This window comes from Scomber japonicus, chromosome 15 (assembly GCF_027409825.1).
Source record: "Scomber japonicus isolate fScoJap1 chromosome 15, fScoJap1.pri, whole genome shotgun sequence".
In the NCBI taxonomy this organism is placed as follows: Eukaryota; Metazoa; Chordata; class Actinopteri; order Scombriformes; family Scombridae; genus Scomber; species Scomber japonicus.
The window spans coordinates 8,387,906-8,406,873 of record NC_070592.1 but is presented as its reverse complement, the minus strand read 5'-3'; the positions used below and the strand labels follow the sequence as shown (position 1 = coordinate 8,406,873).

At 38.5% G+C, this 18,968-nt stretch overlaps 1 protein-coding gene across 1 annotated transcript in view; it reads left to right on the top strand.

Annotated features, from left to right (window-relative positions):
* Positions 1-1,478: 1,478 nt before the first annotated feature.
* LOC128373648 (sodium bicarbonate cotransporter 3-like) overlaps positions 1,479-18,968 on the top strand; it is a 48,310-nt gene continuing 30,820 nt past the window's right edge. Inside the window, exons 1-2 of the mRNA XM_053333783.1 lie at positions 1,479-1,580; positions 18,664-18,745. Coding sequence (XP_053189758.1) covers positions 1,539-1,580; positions 18,664-18,745 — 124 coding nt within the window. The 5' untranslated portion in view covers positions 1,479-1,538. The remainder of the gene's footprint in view (positions 1,581-18,663; positions 18,746-18,968) is intronic.

The window sequence follows — 18,968 nt, the reverse complement described above, 5'->3', positions numbered from 1 at the left end:
TATGTAATAATAACAATAATAATAATAATATTAATAATAATAATAATAATAATATGGCGTCAGCTTTCATTAGAGACCAAGATTTTGATTGTAGACAAAGGGGATGTGAAGTTATAGGTGTTTGATTGCGGTTATACAGCTTTGGTAACCAAGTGTCCATTTGGAGTCTCCAAAAAGGACCTGAGGAAAATAATTCAGAAAAATTCATCTTTTGGTCTTTTGACTCCAAATTTGGACTGCATGAAGCCAAGACCTGTGGCTGTGGCCTCATTGTGTCTATATCCTGCTGAGAGGTCCCTGAATGTCTGTACACGTCATTTTGAAGGCAAACCTATGGGCGAGTAAACAACCCCATCATTGTAACCTCTGCCACTCTTTGTCAGTAAGTCACAGAATCACACAGACACTTTTACAAGAATCCTGAGAGTGTTTCCTTTCCAATGATACCAGACACATCTCTGAGTCTCAAACTATGTGGGATCTGTGCTGCTCACAACTTGGGCACGTCGTTTAGGCTAACAGCATAAAAAACAGGGGTTAAGGGGTGTTAAGTGGTTAAAACAGATACAGACATTTGATCCAATGCTTCCAAAAAACAAGAGAAGTATTTTGTGTCACTTTTTGTAGGCTGGGCTATTATTATTATGCCATTATCTGTGCATTAACATCATCAACACAGCATGAAAGGTAGGGACACTGTTAGAAACAAACATATGTCCTGCACTCTGATTCTGAAAGTATCATTAAATGCAACCTAAAGCTTTTTTAAATTTTTGCTTTGCTATAATTGCATTGCATAGAGGGAAGTAAATCTACAATATGCTTTTAAAATGAGCTGTTAAACTTGCGTGCCAGCAATAATTCAAAGTGATTTAAAGTTTGTGGATTTAGTCTACAATTCAAAACAAATGTTGTTTTGGTTTTTTTTGGATGCATCTGCAGGTCCATATGAATAAAATAAAACATAAGTCAATGCAAGGACAAGACAGTATAGTTAGAAACAAACATATGTCTTGCACTATGATTCTGAAAGTATCATTAAATGCAACCTGAAGCTTTTTTTTAAGTTTTGCTTTGCTATAATTGCACTGCATAGAGGGAAGTACATCTACAATATGCTTTTAAAATGAGCTGTTAAACTTGCGTGCCAGCAATAATTCAAAGTGATTTAAAGTTTGTGGATTCAGACTATAATTCAAAACAAATGTTGTGGTTTTTCAACAGCTACTGTGCGTCCAACTCCTCGACACAAAAAGCCCGCTTAGGGACTTTGAGGCAACAAGGAACTAGTCCCCAACTCCGTGGTTACGTCTTTTGATTTGATTGGTTGAAGCGCGCCGGGTATCGAAAACCTATTGGCTATCCACCGCTGTCAATCATATGAGAAGGGGGCGTGTCCTTAGCGCGTCGTCAGGGAGAGCACACACAACCAGCCAGCCCTCTCAGTGTCACCGAGCCCGGTCTACTCCTCACATCTACCGGCATTAAAAACAACACACAGCTAAGGGTAGGCAAGAGGACCGGAGCCGGAGTTTGAAATGGACGAACCCTCGGAACAAATGAAACCTCTTTTAAGGACTGTGAGTACCCCACACGACACCGTTAACCGCTAGCTCTTTGTCCCGAGGAAGGGGTGGGGGGGTTGCCTCGCCTCTTGTTTGCCAAGCAGCCGGTGAAGTAGTAGGGATGCTTGTGGGAGTCAGACCCAGTGAGGCACCCATCCGGTTATTGTTAGCCGGCTTTCTACTCCTGACACGTGGCATGGGTACAAGCTGTGTTCAAGCCCCTTCGTTTAAGCTTTTATTCATATATAAAGTGTGTTTAAAAATGTCTTTTGGTTCGTCTTCATGTCTAGTACTTGCTAGCTAATGAAAAATATATAGCGTCGTTAAGTTAAACACCCCCCCCCTTCTCCCCTCCAAATGTATAGCTAAATAAATAAATATATGTCATGTTAACTGGGCAAGTTTGGACACTGGGGTTTTGTTCAGGCATTAAGCTTACCTATAACTAGTCACGATAAGCCTCTGGTGTTGGCAGAGTAGGTCTGACAAGTTTATAAGCCTGTCATTAATGAACTTAACCTTAGCTAATAGTCACTCTATATATATATATATATGTTACTGCTAGCTTTGTGCCATGGCTTTCATCCCTTAACGATTAACAGGCAGAAGTGGAACATTAGACGTGTTACTAATTATTTCATTTGCATCTGAGTAAAACATTTCCATAAATATATTTTTCTAAATGTGTACGTTTTTGGGATTTTATGAGTTGTGGTTGTATCTCCACCAGGATGTGTTGCCCCCTATTAAGGTGGCCATTAATATCAATACAAACTAGTTTCTAAACTTCTTTCTAACAAAGTAAAAGCCTACCACAAGCTTCTATTATACCAATCCAGTTCTGCCCATTCAAAGCATATGCAACTGAACAACCACCTTTTAATCAATCATACTCCTAAAAAGATGTTAAACAGTTTGTATTTCCTGGTGCATGTTTCCTGTTTAAGGGTCAATGCTCAACAGGTTCACTCAGTCAGCTACTTCATATTATTTGTCCTCAGCAAGACATCTAATAAAGTCTGCTGGTACGTTTTAGAGGAGGGAATAAAACGCTCATTTGCATATAAAATGCACCCAAAATAGATCAGCCTTGACGTGTGACATTTCCTAGACAGGAAATGCTGCTAATTTTTTTTCTTTTTTTTTTTTGCTGTGTGAAACAAGAAGGAGAATATAGAGGTGGAACCGAAAAAATGAGACAATTTCCCACAACATCAGACACGTGAATTACAGTAGCTGACACAGTTACCACATTATTGTCAATATGATGTTTTAGCAGTTGTGTGTGTGTGTGTGTGTGTGTGCACCCACATCCTGTCTGCTTGGTGCAACTGTAGAGTCACACATGGGGTAATGAGTATCATATACACACACACACACACAGCTATGTTAACACAACTCCCCCCAAAAAAGAAACTGGTTGCACTGCTAAGTTTAAAATGCACACCAGACTCTCTGACTCAAACGCTGGTGTAGGCTTGTCCACTGCACACTCTCTCTCTCTCTCTCTCTCTTTGTGTGTGTGTGTGTGTGTGTTTGAATGAACATGAGCACGTGTACATGTGTGCATGCTTCTGGGGAAACTTGACCCCATGGTGCTCAGCTGTATAACTGCTTACTTCATCCCTCCTCCCTAAGGCATGGGAGTCAGGAAAATAAGACCCCTGGGGTAATAAGTCAGCTGCCTAATTAATTCTCTACATTCATTAATTGTTAAACCATCAAACTTCACACACAAGAAGAAGACAAGTCATTGTTCAACTTTTGTTATTCTTTTAAGCCTCAAACACTGTTCATTTTCTGACTCATAATTAGTCTCAGTACTAATTCACATTCATAAATTCAGCATCAGTCATAAATAAATGTTTGATTAATCACTGTTTTATGGTCCAAGAGAACATTTTGTACAATATGATGAAAACAGCAACACGTCTGAATACTGATTTTTGACACAGGTCTGTATACTGTGGGTCACATTAGGAAAAGTCTGACAAAAACATGTGTATAGGGTCTTTTTACAGCTCTAAAATATGAAAAAATGCATCATATTTAACCTAGAAGAGTATGTAAGGGTTAAGGCTTGATGGTATTGTCAGGAGTCTGTAAAGGAGTCTGTGTTTGGTGTCTGGTTGGAGGTGAAAGGGCCGGTGATCTTGTGACACAGATAGCAGCATTTTAACAGCAGTTGTACAGTTTCTTTGTAAAGTTAAAATGTGTATTGGCTGTAGTTTAAAAGCAAACGTTTTCAACCTTGCCTCCTCTTCTTTTTATTCAAGCCTATTTGCGTCTATTCTGATGAGCCCATCATCTAAAAAGCAGTTAGGAAAATGAGGCTCATTTAAATTCTTTTGTGTAACTCAGCCTCTGCACTGTGCTGTCGTAGAGGTAAATAATCATCTACAAACTATTTTAAAAGCTGTCAAGAATAGATGTAGAGTAGAGCCATTCCCGTTTGGTCACATTTTGCCTAATATGTTTTTCGCCCTCGTCTCTGTTTACAGATTAAAGTAACTTGGCTCAACAGTAGGAGCCTTCATTGAATATTTTTCCTCAGGTGTTTGCCAGCCTGTCAGTAGGAGGGGGGGATTTGTGCGTCCTGCTGTCCCCACTACTGAAAGAGGGTTTAAGTCCAGCCAGTGTGGGTTCTCTGACCTGGACTATTATTGGCCTCACCACTTACTGCCAGGGTTAGTGAGTGTTTTTTATGAAGCTCTCTGTATGGCATTGCTTTTAAATGGGTAATTACACAGATTGAGCCTCATTGCCAGTCTGACAGTGCTCTGTTCTTTTCAGTGATGCTATTATGAATTAACCCTTCACATACTGTTAATATGACTCATAATTAGTCTCTTCATCAATTCACACTCATAAATCCCCCATCAGTCATTAATTAATGGGAAAAAAAGACATTCACAATCACTATTTTATAGCCCAGGAGAACATTTTATAGAATATATTATATAAAAATGGTGATTTTTGAATTATTTTTATCAATTCAGGTTGCATTTGTACATTTGCATGCATAAAAATGTGTATCAGCTGCACAATCATTTAAAAAAAGATGCATTTTACTTCCATTTTTGTATATTGTGGGTCACAATATGAAAATTCCAGCTAAAAGAAATGTGTATATGTTTTTTTTTTCCAGCTCTCAAACATAAAAATGAGTCAAATGTGACCCTAAACAGCACGTATGGGTTAATTACTGTAATCGGCTAATTGGGAAAACAACAGAGAGCCTGTACGCTATATAAACTGCACAGTCACAGTGTACTTTCTATAGGAATTAAATGTACTCAGAATATAAGATGCATGTAAAAAGCACCACAGGCCTCAAGCTGTTAAGTGCTTCTCGGAGGCGATGACAAGGTCCGCTGTGTGAATTAGAAATGGACACAGTTGGATGTTCAGCTCTTGGAAAAAGTTGCATTTAAATCTGAAGATGATTCATGTTCTCCAGAGGAGGGCAGCCCAGTGTGCGTGATCACCCCCGTGTCTCATGCATATGCTCACACAAAAACACATTTCACTGCACATTAGATGAAGCTCAACATACAGTATGCTTTTCTCTCTCTGAAGGTAAATGACTTTGCTTTTATTTAGATGTCCGTCAACAGGAAGGAGAGTTGTCTAAGTCTATTTCTCTAGCTGTCAGATAACTGCTGGGAGGTCTTTGATTTGATTGAGTGAGACTGAAACACTGACATTTAGAAGCTTGTGTGTTTTATAGAGCAGTATCATAACAGATCACTTTTATGAATTTTCTGCATTTAGTTGTTTCAGATTGACATTTAAACCCCCTACGCATAAGTCTAGCTTCCCTCAGTGTGCAAAATAATATAATTGATCCATGTACCTGAGTTAATCATGTAATAAAACATTTGTATTTAAAGCCCACCTTTTAAATAGTGTATAACAAGCATGAATAAAAACTCTCCAAATGGAAATCGTTAGTGGAAGAAGAACAGGAGGTCAGTGGAAACTTACAAGTTAGAAATGCATCAGGCTAAAGATCATCATTTTCTTTAACCCTTTCATGCTGTTCAGGGTCAAATATGAGCATTTTTTACATTTGAGAGCTGTAAAAACACCCTATACACATTTCTTTTAGCCAGACTTTTCCTAATGTGACCCACAGTTTACAAAGATTTGACCTGTGTTTATTAAAAACTATTTAAAAATCAGCATTCAAACCTGTTGTCATACTCATCATATTGTATAAAATGTTCTCCTGGATCATAAAATAGTGTTTGGGAATGTCTTTTTTTCTCCATAATCCCTCATTGAACTATATCACACAATAAAAAATATAAAAAATAGTGAAAATGAGAAAGCCATTGATTTAAAAATCTTGCTCATTTTGAATGCTCCTTTTTAGCCCCAGTCTCTTAACTTCAGCTGGTAAGTTCTTCTACTGTCGATGGTCGATGCCAGGTTTTCACAAATCGGAAAATGAGGTAAAAATAGCAGCTGTGGAACATCAGTCAAGCATCAGCTCAGAAGCACATCATCTGTGCATATCTGAATAATGCATACGTATCGATTTACACCCTTTTAAAATATACAGAGAGGAATTGAAACCTCATCCACATGCAAGAAAACTTTAGAAAACTCTCATTAGGTTGCTTAAGCCGCTCGAGGTCATGTTGGATGATGGAGGTTGGCTTCTTGGTGGGTCGCGATATAAACAGCTATTGGATAATTGACCTTATAGACTTTGAGAGGTTAATCCTTTTATCTTAAGCGTCTTTCTTGGTAGTGTAAACATTAGGATGTGCGCACACAACCCCAGTGCCAAAGAATCCTCCTGTCCTACGTACCTCCTGTCTGACGAATAACTGACTTCATATGTTTTATACATTTCCTGTAGACGCCCTCTGTGTTTCCTCTTGTGGCATTTCTATGTTACCTTGACATATGCTACTCACATTATCTACCAAAAAAAAATGTGATTACCACCACACCCTACCTCTGCAATATCGATAGCTTCCTTTTCATGAGATAAGATTTACACACAGGTGCATTTTCATAGACAGGGTGATAGCCGAAACAGAGCGCTACAGGTTAGATCATTAAACATGAGTCAGCGGTGCATTTCCTTTTTTTTTTTTAAGATGTCTGCGTTGGTCATCCAGGTCACAGTTATACAAAGAGGGGTAAATTAAGGGCAGCTGGACCTCGATTGAACCCGCCTTTTGGATTTGCAATTACTTATCCAATTTACTTTTATAAACTGCCCTTGATATGCTGAATTTACTTACATTTAGGATTATAGTTGTCCCTTTAGTGTTTAGTTTATACTGGAAATGAAGAAAATAATAATAATGATAATAATATCTTTATTTATATTGCACCTTTCACATTCAAAATAAAGCTCAATGTACTTTATATTTAACAAACAAGTTAAAATAATCAGCATGGGTTAAAAAAAACTAAAATGCATAAGAAGAGATGAAAGTTAAAATACATTTAAAAGGGGAAACTTAATAAAAACAAGTCTAAAATACAACTAAACGCTTTGCAGTAAATGTGTGTTAAGCTGTCTAATCCAGTCCAGAGCCTGTGCCTACCACCACAGACCGACACTGATGCAGCCAGGTCTACAAAGTCATGAACAGGAAGATATTGTCTGATAAAATCTTTGCCCAGGATTAAAACTTAAGTTTAAATCAAATTCTTCTCCAGGTTGTGCTGATTTTTCCAATAACACAACTATATGGATGATTCTACCCCTTAACACTTATATACAGTATTATGTCTGCAGCTATAGTAACCAGTGTTCACCTGTGCTGTTTATTATAGTATACAGGGCTGTGTGATGTCATGTGATGAGAGAAAAATACAGTAGTGACACAAATAGCACTGTTTGTGGCAGTATTTCTCATCATTTGGAGTCGGTCCATCTTTTGTGTGGATCACATTGTTAAATGAGCAAAATCTTCTTGGCTTTTTACTCGGCAGCTTTTATCGTACTTATAGTATAATGTAACAAGTTTAATTGGGGAGTGTGTCTATGTTACTTCAGTTCAATAATAGAATAAAGAATTTCACCTGTATTTCAAGCATTTTCATAGACGAAAAAAAAAAGCTTAGAACAATTATCCTCCTCTGCCCGTACCTATGTGTACAGTATGTCTATCCGGCCTGATCTCGTTAGCATGATATCTCAGGAACACCTCGACAAAATTGCTCCAAATTTGGTAACAACGTCCACTGAGACTCAACAACAACAACAATGAACAATGTGCATTAGGGAACAGCCATACCTGTGCTGTGGGGATGTAGGCCTGAGGAAACATAGGGCCTAATTGGATGGAAAATCCTTGAGGGAACATAATGCTGAGGGAACATAGGGCCTAATTTTGAAGGGAGGTACATTTTGTAGATATGGGGGAACATTGAGATGACCCCTCTCCAATCTCTGTATAAAACACCTTTTAATAATACATGTGCTTTATCGGGATAGGTATCATTATTGGGATATTAAATTACCTATATGAGATTTTGGTCATATCGCCCCTTGTCAGCAGCTACCAGAAGGATGTCTGAATGTGTTTAACCTCATGAACATTAGTACAATGCCAGGATGCAAAACTGTATACAGTCATCTTGAAGAAATGACAGTTTAGCTGCATGATAATACTAATAAACTTTATTTATAAGGCACCTTTCATACAAGGGGTGTAGCTCTAAGTGCTTTACAGAGAAAAATACAAATACAATACAATAAAACACCAACAAACACATGAAAATAAGATTAGACAGTTTGTAAAAAATAAGTTAAAATGACATTAATTAGAAGCCAGATTATGTTTACAGCTGTTCACAGATCTCTATTCAAACATTTTGGAGTATAATTAAAGTGCATACAAGTGCTACTGGTGCCTGTGGCCTTGTTGTCAGTCCAGTCTGCACATGAACTCTCCGGCTCGGTGTATGTTCAGCTGTTCCATTTTAATTTCATTTGCACGTCACATTGAACGCGTAGCTCCTCTCTTCTCCTCGTAAAAAAAAAAAAAATATTACAGGTTGGCGAAAGACGTGTCCAACCTTGAAGCCCGCCACGATAAGAATTGTGAATGTCAAATCCAAGAAAGGCGCAGCCAGAGGCACGATTCATTCATCAGACTCTTTTATAATCGATAACGTTGGCGATCTGGCCTTTTTCAATTGATTGCACCCTGTGAGGAATGCCAAGCCGACGCGTGTGCTTGTTTCTATTTATCTGTGTTGGGAGTGGCTCTTCATTTGTGACCTGAATACCTCAGCGGGTGAGCATTTGTATGTCCTCCAACTGTGTGTGTGTGTGTGTGTGTGTGTGTGTGTGTCCTCCATGTGTGTGTGTGTGTGTGTGTGTGTGTGTGTGTGTGTGTGTGTGTGTGTGTGTATGTTTTTAAGCTCTTGGCAGGGCGAATAAAATATTCATGGAGGAATGGTGGGATTGGCTGCTGAGCAAAGAGCGGGCTGACAGGGTAGAGCACAGCTCTGTGTGTTCTGAAGCAGCTCGCTTCCCCTCTCTCTCTTTCCCTCCCTCTCTCTCTCTCTCTCTCTCTCTTTCTCTCTCTGTATAAAGAGATGAGCAAAGGAAGAGAGGGAACAGACCAGTGCGCCAGTATCTCTGTGTTTAGTGCTCAGCTCGCACACATTTTTTAACAAGAGATAGCCCTTCAGAGAGAACAAACTGGCTAACGTCCCCCCGCTGCCTTCGCTCAGGATCTAAATGGACGAACAGAGTGAAGGGGAGCATGTGCTTACGGTATGTCTGGTCCTGTGTGTGTGTTTGTGTGTGTGTGTGTGTGTGGTGTCTCTGTGTGTGTGTGTGTGTGCGTATTTATGTGTGTCCAACAGTCGTGGTCTGCACTTGAAAGGGATCCAGACTCTGTGTTTATAATGGCTTGCCCTCTTGTGTTTTTGTGATGTAGATGGGAGTTGTGGTCTTTGCTAACGAATTGGGGAGGGGAGAGGAGGGGTGCAGGTGGTCATTACATTAGCCAGAAGGAAAAGGAGGATAAGGAGGATCAGGTGAAAGAAGGATTTGATCTCTTTCCTCACTTAAAATCTTAAAATCGAAAACATTTCCTTTTCGAATCTTTTTAAATGGTAATGAAGGGGCGGGACAAGGAAGGAGAACAGGAAGGGAAGAGAGGAGAGTATGAGAGGGAGAAAGGTGGATGAAAAATGGGTCTGCCAAGGTAGCTGAATACAAACAAGGTGCATGCTGTCAATAGAGATGATGTTTAGTGACTGGAGTGAGATTAAATGAGTCTAGCTTTAAGCTCTGATGGTAAAACATTGTGATTTGGAGCAACGAGCAAAAGACGAAACTGGTAAAATCAGGCAGACGTACAGAGAGTGGAAAATATGGGTAACCAGTTCCTGACCTGCCAGTACCAAAATATTGATAAGCTCCTGGACAAACAGTGCTGCTGTCTCTATTTATGTAACACAGGGGTCCAATCCGACCCACTGGGTAACTTTGCAAAGTATAAACATTGAGATCAAATTGAGCTGTATGTAGCCCTTGAACTAAAATGAGTTTGACACCCCTGATGTAACGTTAATTCATTCAAACATAACTCGCATTTTCAAATTCCTAACTGCCCCCCAATGATGACAAAGCTGCTGGCGTCAGGCTGTCACATTTGACGCTGCATAACTGCGTGTTTACACTCTGCTCAGTACATTTTAAGAGTGTGGCCTCACTTTCTCTAAATGTAATGAATATGCAGCTAAATGAAATATGTGTGAAAAGGTAGTTGCGGGTAAAGCGGTTAACGCCACTAACCTCATGAAACACTTAATACCACAATCTTTATATCTGACTGACTGTTTTATCTACAACTGCGACTGTCATGACCTTGTCAAGTCTAGCTAACACTCATTATGGATATAGAAATATATCTACTAGTTATTAACTCCAGTTTTAATCTTTAGTAGTTTGTGTTCCTAAATAATCCAATGTCATTCTTTATGTAAACAGAAAGTTATTTCTGCACAAAAGTAAGATAAGATAACTTTTTGCACCAAATTATGGAGAATAGTATCAATAAGAGTATCAATAAGTCACATTACCAATAAGCAGTGTCAGTTTGTTGACAGTCATATATAAGTGGAGCCGGACTGATATATTGGTCAGCCGATATTAGCCTATCACAGATATATCGGTATCTGCATATATGTTATCTGATATATATTTTAAGTTATATTGGCAACATTTTATGCATATTTGATCATTTCCCTTGATTCAGGTTTAATATAGAAGTACATATATTTGGTTGTTGTTGTGTTTTATTTATTTATAGTTATTTATAATTATTAAATTCCCACTGAAGTTAACTTACTTTAGTTTCAGTCCACTAATCTAATTTTATAAAATAAAGTTTATAGTTAAACTGTAAAATATCACAGCTTGCTTTGTCACAGGTGTTTCATATGAGATTATTAGCCGATATATCAATCCATATTTTTTTACTCCCTAATATCGGTATCAGCATCGGCCCCAAAATCCAGTATTGGTCAGGCTCTACAGATATATGCTCATTGTCGTTTTCTTTTTCTTTCTTTTCAAATATAATTAAATTGGTTACACACTTTAACTTTAATTGACAGTAAATATATGTAAGTGTACTAATCTGTACTCTGTAATGTGCGTTTGATTCTGTAAAGCAGAGCGATACTGTTTAATCTCAGAGGACAGGTCTCTCACTATGTAACACCTCTCTTACGTCAGCGTCTATCGATTGGACCAGAGCCCGGAAAAGCCAAGCTGGCAAAGACCTGATATTAGAGGGACCGGGCCTGTTGGCTCGTTGGATGGCTGGTTGTTTCACTCACTCGTCTAGTTGGCTGAAGAGGCGCCTCGTTGATATGTGTTTAAATCACTCCCACTCAACAGAATTGAGGTTAAACTATCCATCCTGTCAAACAGCAATAAAATAATCTAAAATGTGTTAAAATATGAGACATTACTTAAAAAAAATGGACAAGTATGCAAATATTTTCCAACAAGCACTTCAGTAAATGCTTGTTATTACTTTTAACAGTGGAAAGGCAAGCGTTGGACATCAATATAATAATTCAGCACAATTTCCATAAAATGATTGTGAAGCTATCGAGGCTGTACAGTGGAAGGCATTGTAGAAAATAGACAGTAATAAATACACACACAATCATCCCAAATCAATAAATATATAAAAAAAACATTTAAAAGCAGCTCATGGTCGACTTATCGGTGGGTCTAAGCCATGACTAATCGATTCATTTTCTCACTGAGACTTTTGTCACACTTTTAAGCAGCTGTTCCGAATGTTGGCGTACTAGTTTGGTGATTACTGTCAGTAACCGTCTCAGCAGACAGCAGCTTTTTTCAGATAAGTCAGTAGTTTGCCCATGTTGGACTTTTGTGTGGCTTTGTCTTCATCATGTTCTCTCCAATCAGCTATAGGAGTAAAAATTCAATCCATGTCAGGCTATAGTTTAAAAATAAGTTGGAGGTAGTTTACAAAATCGTAGACATCCCCCTAGTGGCTGAAAGTGGAAATTGCTCTCTCCAGTAGTTAATGAACCCTTCATAAAAGACTACACAGCTCAACTCAGCACAAAGTTCGACGTTAGATCCCATCGATGATTATTTTATTATGCAGTTGTTGTTGTTTTTTTTAACTTAATTGCCTTAAATGCACATTAACAGGCAATTAATATCACAAAGGAATACAAAAAAGGCAAAAAGAAAGAAAACATATTGAGATTGGGTCTCATCTGTCACACAGAGATAGCACTGTAAAGGGTATAGCACATATCTTATCTAGTTCTGTACTCCAAAAAAGGTATATTTTAGATAATTTAAAAAAAAGAAAAATAGACAATATAATAATAATAATAATAATAACAATAAATGAATAGAGTATAAGTGTATAAGAGTCCTAAGCCAGATGATTATGCAGATTTTATGACACATCTCAATCCTATTACATGTCTTTGTGGGAAACAACACCACAAAATCCAGCCTCAACAGATGCCACTGAGCTTAGACACTATATTAAAGTCAGATTTCCTCAGTATGAAGCACATCCTGTCACTGTGTGTAATGTTTCCACTGTCTCAGGAAAAACAACTTTTTTTTTTTTTTGGGGGGGGGGGTGAGCTCATACACAGCATTTGTCACAAACACCTCTATAAACACACATTAACTAGAATTTCTCAAGACTTGTCTTTGACCGTGACCACCGACATGCTTATTTTACTTGGCTAATATCACAACTTGGGAAATCCTTGTTTAAAAGTTCAGTGGAGGAAAAAACAAAAGTCTTTCCCTTTTTACTTAGAGAATACAAACATAAGCCTTTTGTTTACTTTTAAAAGTTCTTGTGAACCTTTTAATTCCTCCGAACTCTGCATAAAACCTTCACATTCACATCTTGACTACATAAGCTGCTGTAAAAGCCAGACAAAATCCTCATATTGCTAGACACAATTACTGTAACGTGCCAGACTTTTTGTTCCGTCATGGAAAAACTATAGCAGCAAATTGATGTGTCCATGATGTGTAGCCTTTTATACTCCTCTGAAGAGCACACAATAGGTCTGTCTGTCTTTATTAGACGCTTTATTAATTATTGAGCAAGGCTTCTTCTCCAATGAGCGCTCACAGAAATGCGACTAAAAGCAGCCTGCCGCAATAAAGCCTCTGGAAGACAAAATGAAAAAAATGAAAACTACATTATTTAAACACTTTAAAAACTTAACTTCAAATATGATTGAATGTGACCGGCAACAATATAAGAAACTTTTCTATCTGAGACTTTAATCCAGTTAAAAGAGCTCAACTCTCATTAAATAATCAAAACCAACAACTTTGGGAGAACTTTATGTTTTATTATGTAGGCCAATATTACTCATATTGATATGTTTTTGGTGTCTGGAAAAGTTCAATTCAGATTTTGCCTTTTTTTTTTTGTGTGTGGCACATCCCATGAGTCATGTTTCTGTCATGTCTTAGTGGAGATCAAACCTCATACCACTGTTAAAGCCCCTCTCTCCATTTAAATAATGTATTTTTTCTTATTGTTCCTTCAGTTGGATGTTTGAGTGTCACTGTGCAGGATTTAACACTAAAGGGATGTTTTCACTTTCATCTACTGAAGGAGGAAAGTGTCTGTGTGCTCATCGAATATCTCAGTTTAAAGGTTGAGTCTACGATATCACAACTAGTTAGGACGCCAGCAAGTGTAATGTTGAAACCCGAAGCTCCCGGAGCACATACACTGAGGATGTTTCAGTGAGGGAGAAGGAGTAGGTGTCATTTTTAAGGATTTAAATGAGGTAATTAGACTTTGTTTTCTGGGATAAAAACATATATTCCTTACAGCATGTTCGGCGGGAATCTTAAGTTTTCAAGTGATGTTTCTATGCGTCTTTGTATCTGGATTTACGTCGGTCTTGGGGTCACTGTTCAGGGAAAAAAAAGAAAGGAAGAAAATGATATCTTGTTCCAGTGAGTTATCTGCTTTAGTAACTATTACTGACGCATTTTAGTTTTGCTGCAGCAGAAAAGGAAAAACCATCCTTCTGTTTCCTCCATGCAGTCAGGACACCTGCTGACAGCTGTTTTATGCTGATTTATTGTTGCCTAGCACAGTTTTTTACGACGTGTTGTCTGACCGCATCAGAAATTAAATGTGTTTATTGTCCTGAACGGCTCCACTCAAAGGTAGAGTGAAAAATCAAACGTCAGAGAGAGAGGGGGAAAGGACGGGGAGGGAGACGTGGTATTGTTTAATTAACGGATAGCGGATATTTAGCTAATAATGACAGCAGAGATATTAGATGAGCATGGGTAACCAGGGTAACCAGGATCATTTGGTTAAGCCCAGTGAGCCATGAGCATGCTACAGCTAAGGGGTACACTGCCAAAATGTTCCTGGTGAAACTTGAGAGCCAGGATTATTGTTTTGCTCGTTGGAGTAAGTGGATTATTAAAGTATTGTGACAGTAATTGTTTGTGTCAGGAATAATAATAAACTGAGGAAAGTTGCATACTGAACCAAAATTCCTGTATCCAACAGTTTGGGACAAATACCCAAACCCCTAATCTGGATCATTACCTTAGATTTCCTGCAAAGTCTTCCTACTCTACTGTTTATCTGGATCTACTTTGGTGGCATATTTAAAACAACCACAGCAGTCACCACTGGAGTGGACACATGAGGTCTTTCTGGCTCCACATGTGAAAGAAAACAGGGCTACACACACGTAGTCTGTTTTTTTTTTTTTACTGGATAAACAAGGCCAGAGATGCATCTGCCTTCTTTCAGTAGCCGTCTACTGCTGTCACTATGTGGTTCCTATCTTAGTACGAAATGAATCTTACTCAGCTGGCAATTCTTCTGCCCTCCCCACAGGCACCGCTCCTGCAGCCCAGTCACAGCTGCGCTTTGTGGCCATAATGTGCCGGTCGCCTCCCGGGCCCGGGGGTGACGGAGTTGGAGTTTATTTTGAACAAAGCTATGTGACAGGTTGCATCATGTGCTCTTAAATTGTACCGAGCAATGTGGTGTTAAGGGCACGACAGACTTCAGCACGTGTGTATACTTTGCTAAACAGGCACAACAACTTGCATTAATGCATGATAATGGATGTTAGTACGTAAACAGGTGTAAACAGATTTATGGAAGTGGTATTTTAAGAAGCTTATGAATAAGACGATACTCATGAAGCATACACCAGCTTTGTGTGCCCTGCTTGTTAACGTTGGTTCATGTGATTCCTACAGATTGGAGAATCAGCTGTGGCCACCAGCCAAACTCTATTCAGAGATTTACTGTTATATAGTGTTAATAGTGTTTATACATTACAGACATTTCATTTAGTTTTAATCCTGATGATACTGGGGTTGCTTTGTTCAGCGCCCCGAAATGAAGAAATCAAGTGAGCTGTTCAACAAGCTAACAGTGATTTGATTAGGTGGACATTTGTTTTTGTCTTCTGTCCTGACTTGATTGCAGCTTGTTATGTCTTTGATCTGAAACCTTCGACAGTTTCCAGAGCTTCTCCGTCACAAAAGACCAGTCCAGCTTTAGTCAGTCTTACCTGTTGTGCTGTGGGGGAGAAGTCCAGCTCTCACAGCTCTCAGAGACTAAGATTAATTTCTCATTCCTTGCTGTTTTTCTTGCCTGTCTGCAGCTGAATTATTACCACTCCTCATCAAGACGCTGTCAGAGAGCAACGTGGCTCATTATCATGCAAATCCACCAGCTACTGAGAAGCAAACACACACACACACACCAACAGGCGGACAAGTTCACAGACAAACACAATCACAGATGGCATCATTCTTCGTACGTGAGGCTCTAACAGGACAGTGATTATGGTAATATATTTGAGGAAATCTGAATGTCATTGAAGACATGCTTGTAGTAATACATCAGTGATGGAACAAGGAGAGCAGGAGATGGACACACAGTACGTGCTTTCCATCAGAATGAAATGTGTGTGTGTGTGTGTGGTCAGCAGAGACGACGGTCACGTTTTGTGCCAAGACACACGAGGCCCTGAAGTCATCCACATATCATGTATCCCTTTAACTATGTGGCTAACATCATCGTCACCTTTTGTTTCCACTCTCTCCTGCTTGGCAGCAGTGCTTACCTGTGATTGGTTGAAGGGATTGAAAGGATCCTCCAATTGGGGATTGTGTTGCATCAGTGTTTGTCCGTGAGACAGGAGAACAGCTTTGTTGGAAGGCTGCGTGCGTCTGATTATTTGATATTACTTATGTAAGAGAGACTGAATCTTGCATATTAATGTAGGAATTCATAATGTCATGTAATCATTTTGGGCTCAACCAGCAGCACAAATTAACATGAGCTGTGTTTTGCAACCTGTCCCAACCTGTTATGACTATCGACCATTCAACCTCCGTCAGAAATCTACTGCTATATTCTCATAAAACAGTCAGCCAGTATTAGCTCACTGTCACTATGTGGTAAGTATATAACCTATATGATTGTGTGTCTCATTTATATTATTTCATACCATCTGGGATAAACTGTGTGCTTCCTTTCTGCTCCGGATACATCTCACGCTTAGTAGAAATGAGCACTGATCAAGGAGCAAAACTGGCCTGACTTCAATTGATTATCTCTGCGTGGTATCTCTTTGTGATCTTGCAGCAGGTAACAGCTGGAAACAATGATTGTTATTGGGGGGCTGCAAAACACAATTTTGTCACGACACACAGTAGTGTATTTCTCATGCTGTGTGTCACTAGTTCATTGGCAGTGTTTGAGAGTAACTAGTCACTGATGATTACAAAGGAGGTTACATCTAAAGTCAGACCTGCTCAGGAGGGTTTTTTCCTCATTTTTGAATACATACATTGCTCTTTTTAATTCTCTGAAAACAATATTTATCTATATTTTGTAAATAAATCATGACGTGGGATTATTTGGAGCACACATGGGCTTCAATGGTGTCACAGTACCAATTAAGCTCATGCCAGACTTTTGACTTTTTTCCACAATCTACATGAACTAATGAATATATATTTTCAAATGAGAGATAAATGTTGCTTTATAAGAAATGATCTCTCTTATAAATCATGTCAGTATCCATGAAAAACACCTGAACTTAGATTTTGGTGCTTAGTAGGTAAACTTACCCTAACAACTGTAGAAAAGTAATCAGATGTAATAACATTACTCTGATTAAGCAATGGAAATAGTTACATTACATATTGCATTTTAAATAGGGTAACTAGTAATTACACTTCCAAAGTAACCTTCACAGTCCTATATTATTGGTTGAAGTGATTTGACACAGACGATCAGTTTGCTGTATGTAGTGTGACATTAAAAGTATATGTTAGTGCTGATTTTGTGTTTTTGAGGATGTGATGTTATGAAGTGGGAAGTAGCCGACTGATTCTGCTTTCATCATTATTTCTTTGGTCGAGGCTTAAAGTAACATCCATATCATGTGACCTCCATCGCTGCAGTCTGGTGGTTTACCCACAGTGACGTCTCACAGCACATTTAGTTTCTGTTTGGCCACACATGCAGCAGTAATTGGAGACAGTGTCTCTGTAGCTGCTTTTATAAATGTCCTGGCACTTAAGGGCAGCCAGTCAAGGCACCACTAATCACAAGGTTAGTGTTAGCCGGGGTTTGCATTCAGCAGGCTTATAGTGTGTGTGTGTGTGTGTGTGTGTGTGTGTGTGTGTGTGTGTGTCTTTGTGTGTGTCTTTGTGAGTTTTGGTTTCAAATTTGAATGTTTTAGTCAAGTTTTGGTTTCTGATTTTATGTTAACGTTAGTCCTGAGCTGACTTCAAGGTCCAGGTTTAGATTAAGCATGTAAACTGATGGTCCTCCTCCTCCTCCTCCTCCTCCTCCTCCTCACTCCCACCCCTGGTAGATTCCCACATTCTGCTACTATGAACAGATTCATCTCTCACTGGTCACACCAACACATCGTAAATCTGTCATACTGGTTCCCACATGCAGTGAACAATTTGTACTCAAGCTAGACAGTTAAATCTGATATCTGCTCCTTTTTTGTGAGTTCTCAAAAGTTGGACTTAACCTTGAATAGTATCTAAATAGTTTCTAACATTGTGCTTAATAACATGTTGACTTTTAATGTTTTTATAGCATAGTTTTCTGTCTACTGGTATCTCTCCAAGGTTATTACTCACAGGGGAGCAGTATTTAGTCTCTAATGAACTTTATATATAGAAATCTCATTATATTATGGTTTTATTGTTCAAAACGAGCTTCCTCTACTATGATTTTAATATATTTTTGTCATAGTTTCTAACAGTGTTGTCGTATCAGATGTCTATGGAACTATTATTATCAAATGCGTGTCAGATATACTTTTGATGTTTTTATAGCATGTTTTTTGTCTGCTAGTATCTCTCCAAGGCTGATACTCACAGGGGTGCAGCATTTAGTGTCTAACAAGCTGTATACATGGGTTTTATTGATCAAAACAATAATAAAAAAATCCATTTACTTCTGAAAAATATGAATTCTGGATACATGATGATCATTACTCATGTTATTAATCTCTCTTCTTCTCTTTTGCTTTCTCTTCCTCTCAGGGTCTAGATGAGGAGGCACTAGTTGACCATGGGAAGAGCAGCTTCACCACACACACAAACTACGAAACAGAGGATTTGGAAAGTAAGTTGAACCCTTTTTATCAGGCGAATACCTATGTTTGGTAACTTCCATAAAACATCCAAAATAGCTTCCTCATGCCTCTCTGTGAGGTTGTAGAACCAGGTGGATTTTATATATATATATGTGTATGTGATAAATATTTTACCCTATAGACCGGTGAGGAACTATATATGGTAACTTCATTGACCTGGATTTGCAACATTACATTTTTTTTTTTTTTTTA